Source organism: Eublepharis macularius, chromosome 12 (genome assembly GCF_028583425.1).
Source record: "Eublepharis macularius isolate TG4126 chromosome 12, MPM_Emac_v1.0, whole genome shotgun sequence".
Classification (NCBI taxonomy): domain Eukaryota; kingdom Metazoa; phylum Chordata; class Lepidosauria; order Squamata; family Eublepharidae; genus Eublepharis; species Eublepharis macularius.
In genome coordinates this window covers 10986655-10993175 of record NC_072801.1, presented here as the reverse complement: position 1 = coordinate 10993175, position 6521 = coordinate 10986655, and the positions used below count along the sequence as shown (strand labels likewise).

The following is a 6521-nucleotide window of genomic DNA, read 5'->3' as shown; positions in this document are numbered from 1 at the left end:
ATGCAGCCAAGTCCTGGCTGCACAGGAGAGCGGCTGGCAAAACTTCCATTCAAGCCCCTGTTGATTCATGAACGGTGAAGAATGCCTCCCCCAGCCCATGTTTTGTTCCTGCTGTTCCTAGTTTGTGCTGCCAACACTGAATACCTGTCCTGATTCATGCCCTTTCCCCAGAGGATTTTAAATCTGAAATAACCAGAAAATAAATCCCAACATGATGCCCCTTAGTGCTAACAGCAAGTGTTTGAACAAGAGTTTCCCATGATCTTGCATTCTGGCTATTCAACCAGCCCTCTTTCTTTGTGCCCCTTGCATTTTAAAAAACTTGCCATTTTCATTGTGTGAGCCCTTGAATATGACTCTTGTTCAAGAATAGTGAACAGACTGTGAAAAGCAGAGTCCAGACATGTTTTTGTTTAGCTTTGGATTTTTGAAACCAGCTATTGCAATGCTGATTTGTTGTATGGATTAATAGGTAAAAACTTGCAGCTTAAGCGCATGCACCAGTAGCTTGCCCCAAATAGAAAGAATAACATGGGAGAGATTCCATTGTAGCATTGTGACACTGGGTAGAGTTTCAGGGAGATTTCTCGGAAGCCACAGTTTCTAGTTCTCCCTGGCACTGGTGGTATTGCTTTGGGATCAGCAGTGCCTGCCTGCCTGCTTCTCTGCCCCCAATCCCTGTTCAAAGTATCAGATTTTCACAAAGGTACCACACAGCTCAAATACTCTCTTCGCCAAAGGAAAACACCATTTCACGGCTGTCCTGAACTGCTGCTCTTGTGAGGGAAAAGGGGGAGTGTGAAATTATTCAGTAATCGAAATGCTGCTGAGCCAAAGGCAATGCAAGGCCTTCTCTGCAGGGACAGGATGAACATCTATTATGCACCACGTGAAACGGCAGAGTCCATTGATGCCTTTGCACTGGCGCCGCTCCCCGCGCCCCTTTGGGCTTCAAGGAACAAAAGGCCTAAACGTTTATTTTTTGGCAAGCAAGGCTGCCTTCCTCCTTCCTTCCTTGGCTGGAATAAAAGTGCCCTTGCATCAGCTGGCAAATGGCACCCGCTGAATGCAGAGGCACGTGCCGTCAACCCAGTATGGACAAAGAGGTCAGGCTGAGGTGTTCGTTCCCAGCCATTCTCTGCCGCTGCCACCACCCCACACTCTCCTATGTGCATGTTTTCTAGAGTGAACTGAAACACTTCAGGTCGATTCCCTATCAAAACACTACATTTGTGTTTTCCCTTAAAACAGCAGTTTGTCAAACTTTCTGCCTACAGGAATGATTGATTCCCACCCCCACCCCCAGCAAGGATGCTCCTTCTTGTTCCCAGGGCCCTGGTATGTTGCAGAGAGCTGAGAAAGTAGTTTGAGAATGCTTGTTCATGGTATTGCCAGGATTCTATCTTCACCCTGCACGAAACTGAGAGCTCCCTGGACCCACCCGGTCTCCTCTTGTTATACATTGCAGGAGAAGATCAGCCAGGGTCTGGCCCAGTTAGAGACATTACTGATCTTCTAATTGAGGAACCCTCCGTAGGCACTCCAAGTAGGGATGCAACGTTCATCAGATTGGTTATTCATTTAATCTTTCCTCACACACATTGGTTAAAAGGTAGCTGAGATAGAACAAACAGTACAATAATTTCCCCCCCTACAAATAATTTTATTGTAAGCACTCTTACAAATCCATGGGTGGGGTTAATTTTTTACAAGAGATATTCTGCTATATGTCTTGGATGCCTTGTATTTAGTCTGGCCGTTGGTTCATCTAGTTCAATATCCTATCCTCTGACTGGCAGTAGCTCCCAAGAACCTCGGGCAGAGAAAGATTTTCCCCAGTAACTGCTGCAGCCTCAGCTTCTTATAACTGTAAATGGCAGAGAGGGAACCTGGGACCTTCTGCATGGAAAGCACGGTGCTCCCCCCACATGAGCTGTTACCTGACATGACGCATGTCACATCTCAAACCAACAAAAATGTTGGTTGTGGAGGAGGAGGTGGTGGTGGCTGCAGCAGTGTGGCCAGTAACTAGCTTACACCAAGGTTAGGTAGTGGCTAGTCCTTGTGCACACTTGCTGGCAAATCTGTCTGCTACTGAATGGGGAGAGTGGACCCCTCCCCCATACACACCCCATTCCCCCAAAGAAGTCAATTTTTGATACCCATTTTTCTGAAACAAAAAGCAACCAGGAAAAGGGCAGCAGCAGGGATTTTTTCTGGGAAAAGAGGTGGTGGAACTCAGTGGGTTGTCCTCAGAGAAAATGGTCACATGGCCGGTGGCCCCACCCCCTGATCTCCAGACAGAGGGGAGTTTAGATTGCCCTCCACGCCACTCCAGCGGCACGGAGGGCAATCTAAACTCCTCTCTTTCTGGAGATCAGGGGGCGGGGCCACCGGCCATGTGACCATTTTCAAGAGGTGCCGGAACTCTGTTCAACCGCATTCCCGCTGAAAAAAAGCCCTGGGCAGCATGATACTGTCCTTAAGGAGCCAGTGTATGAGGAGAGCTCTACAAGGACCTCTGGGTGACAAACCTGCATTTGATGGCAGAATTAAAGTTTTGCCATGCAAATCTGTGATGCATTGAAACACAGGCAATTTAGGCTTTGAGATCTAATTAGATAATAATAATAGCAACAACAACAACACTAGATTTATATACCACCCTTCAGGATGACTTAACACCCACTCAGAGCGGTTTACAAAGTATGTTGTTATTATCCCCACAACAAAACACCCTGTGAGGTGGGTGGGGCTGAGAGAACTCTGAGAGAGCTGTGACTGATCCAGGGTCACCCAGCTGGCTTCAAATGGAGGAGTGGGGAATCAAACCCAGCTCTCCAGATTAGAGTCCCGCGCTTTTAACCACTACACCAAACTGGCTGTCAGAGAAAGGTCTCAAAGTGCTTGGTGGTCTATAGCTGCAGCTGAACAGATCTGTGCAGTCCATTGGATGGCTGAGAGACCACCTGCAAAAGCCCCCATTACATACCACTTGGGTCAGACTCACACGTAACGCATGCTTGAGGTACAGTATTTTCTGCAGGAATTCTGAAACAAATACCACATTGGATTACAACTGTTAGTGGAAACAGAGGCAGTGTTGCTTCCACACAATGTACAATAGAGGGGGGTGGGAACATTTGCTCATTGTTTTGACCACAAAAATTTGAAGGAAAAACTCTCCTGTAGTATTCTGGCAATACAATCTTACTTGGGCAACAAGGACTAATGTCATTTTTGAGGAGCAAGTAGACACAGCAGACTGCAAATGCTCAGTCCTCAGAAGCCTCCCACTGAGTGGACAGCAGTGCTGGAGGAGATACCAGTACAAAGGCAGGAAAATGAAATCCTGCAGGATCAATTGGTTCCAACCATTGCTCAGCAAGAGGAAGGAAGGATGAATCGAAGAAGTCAAATTTCAAACCAGACAAGCCATTTTCAGGACAGTCCTGCAAAGAAGCCCACTAAAGCCCACATTTGTTAGCTAACCCATCTGTCTGCACAAGACCTATGAAGATGATTTCTATTTTTGGTACTGTAAAGATCTGAAAATGTGAAAAAAGATGCAATGCCTTCCCACTTGTCAATTGTGGCCAGCATGGTAAATTACACACCTTAAAAAGATCTGCATATATTTTCATGCTATACTTCTGGAAATCAAATTATACATACAGCATCCGACTAAGCAGCTAGTATAAGGAATCCTGCAAATGGCAGAGAAGGTTGAGTCAGCGCAATGGTTGTCAATCTGGAAGGACTGGTGAGCTCCATACAATGAGATAGCAACCTTTACAGGACCTGCAGAAGAGATGGCATTTGATCTTCTTTACACCCCTTGTCCTGCCCTCTTCTACTCACAAGGGAATAACATTCTCGCTGTTGATGCCTTTGATCTGAGCAATGGCCACAGTCTCTGTGTATTTGTGGCTTCCAGATAACATCGACCTCCTTGAAGAGCCCCTCTTTAGCTTGATTTTGGACAGGCTGATGCCATTCTTCTGCCGGCTCCTAATGTACTCTTTATAATTCTTGGACAGCAATGTGTACAGGAAAGGGTTTATGCAGCTGTTGCTGTAAGCCAAGCAGGTCACAAGGAAATTGACCACCGTGTTGCCTGTGACGTCATTGGTCTGGTGGTGATAGACGCCAAGCAACTGCCAGAGCCAGAACGGGATAAAGCAAGTCCAGTAGGTGAGAATAATGCTAAATATCATGTACAAGACTTTCTGTCTGGGGCATCTCTTCATTTCCTTGGTGCTGAAGATGGCTGTCTGAGATCTCCAATAAGTCCTGGCAAGTCGGATGTACAAATAGCAAATTATTACTCCCGGGGCCAAGATGCAAGTGTTGAAAAGAACTGTGAGGTACACCTTGTAGGCCTCCATCTGCCATGTAGGGTAGCACATGCGTTTGATCACCCCATCTTGGATACTGGTCCGTACGTCGATGAGGACCATGGTTGGCAAGGTCAGGAGGAAGGATACCAGCCACACGAAGCTGGTGACCATCCTTCTGTAACCCCTCGGCCTCCTTATGGTATCCAAAGGCTTGACAACTGCCAGGTACCTCTCAGTGGTCATGGCCAGGAGGATGAAGATGCTGGCGTGCATAGTGAGGAGATCCAGGCTGAACAGGATCCGGCATCCCACATCTCCAAAGTACCAGTCCTTCAGCATGTAGGTGGAGACTATGAAAGGGATGGTGGAGAGATACAGAAGGTCTGCCAAGGCTAGGTGGATGATGTACACAGACATGGAGCCAGTCAGTCTCATGGAGAGGTTGACAACCACCAGTGTGTAGATGTTTCCTGCCGTCCCAATGAGGCACATAATGGCCAATATGCCCCCTAACAGGGAAGTAACCAGGGGGCTGCCGGTAGTGCTGAGGTCCTCAGCCGTGTCATTGGGGTGGCTCGTGGTGGAGTTCAGATGGCAAGGCAGAGTGGTACCATGCCCCGATTCCATTATGCTTGCACCTTGTCCTGGATCAACAGGCTGAGGCTTGCTTGGCCCAAAAGGAATCCTTGTAAGGAACGTTCTTGTCCACGATGCAGAAATACGTTGTCTCCTTCTGAAGGCTCTTCACATACAAATATTCTTACTGGCTTAAATGCTCAGCATCAACCACTGACTCTACACCTGTTCAAAGTTTTTGCCAATTAGAAAATAAAAATCACTGATGGGGGCTGAACTTAAGAGGTTATCACAAAGCAGACTAGAATAAAAGTCCAATAGTAGCTTTCACATTTCTCATACACATATCTCGTTCCGGCAAGCAGGGAGAGGGAGAAGGTGGTGTCTTGGTTGGAATTAACCATCTTGTGGCTGTACATTACTATGCTTTTCCAGAGGCACCCCCCCCCACACACACACACACATATCAACATCCTCTATAAGCTCAAATTGCATTCTACCTTGTCCTTTGTTGTGCTTTAAGCGCACCTGTTAATTGCTGTGTGGGCTCAGGGTCGAGCATTCCCGGACCTTCCTACCTTTCTACTTGAAGTTCCTTTCCATGCCCAATAGCGTGTTCACCAGCAAGATGCCAGTGTTGTCCTGGAGAGAATCATAGGCTCACAGTTGACCAGCAGACAAGCAATTTCCTTGGCTTGTGGATGCTGAAATGCAAGCAAGCAAAAATGCAGATGATAACCCGTGTTTCTTTAACTCCTGGGCTGCTTTGGACTTCATCTTTGTGTGGGTTCTCCTTGCACATACTGCCGCCAGAACAATGAGACAGAATGATTTGTCGCAACAGGCACGCCTCGCTGCTAGAAAATCCCTTTACTTCTCCACAAGAAGGGGGAGGGATCTGAGATTCTGACAATCTTACTGGGGTGGAATTTCACTGTGCATCGTTCAGTGTATCCTGATGCAGCTTGTCTGCTCCCTTCCTCCATACAGCTGAAGGAGAATGGGCTTGAGATCTTTTCCTTCAAATTGCTTACGCGTTCCAGCTCAAATTGTGTGACCATGGGTCATCTTCTACACTGAAGCGTTAACCGTTTCACGATGGTTTTTCCCCTCAACCTTCTCCCTCCAACACTCCCACTCTGTAAAGCCAGCTCTGCTCATGTTCACTTTACTTGTTTCTTTTCTTTAATAATCCCTTTAAGTACATTAAAGCAGTGGCTCTCTCTTCCACCAAAAAAAGTTGCCAGAGCGCTATGGATAATATCTGGCAGGTAGGGTTGGCAGCGCCCTGACCTGGATAGCCCAGGTGAGCCTGATCTCATCAGATCTCAGAAGCTAAGCAGGGTCGGCCTTGGTTGGTAATTGGATGGGAAACCTTCAAGAAGACCAGGGTCGCAGAGGCCAGCAATGGGAAACTATCCCTGTTAGCCTCTTGCCTTGAAAACCCCACCAGGGGTCACCATAAGACAACTCTGACTTGAGGGCACTCTCTACCACCTGGGTTGGCAGGAAGCTGAGCCTCAGACACTTGCCAGGTGGAAAGGAGGAAATGGAGGCATAAGGAGAAACACCAAAGTTACTATTAGTGTGCCAAAAGGACACAGA

At 47.3% G+C, this 6521-nt stretch overlaps 1 protein-coding gene across 1 annotated transcript; it reads right to left on the bottom strand.

The window, feature by feature from the left end:
- Positions 1–3857: 3857 nt before the first annotated feature.
- LOC129340578 (urotensin-2 receptor-like) lies at positions 3858–4967 on the bottom strand. The gene has a single exon (XM_054995448.1). It carries the CDS (start codon positions 4965–4967, stop codon positions 3858–3860), a length of 1110 nt encoding a protein of 369 aa, XP_054851423.1.
- Positions 4968–6521: the final 1554 nt, after the last annotated feature.

Excerpts from the sequence above, each read along its gene's own strand:
- LOC129340578 (XM_054995448.1), bottom strand. The coding sequence starts at position 4,967 with ATGGAATCGGGGCATGGTACCACTCTGCCTTGCCATCTGAACTCCACC.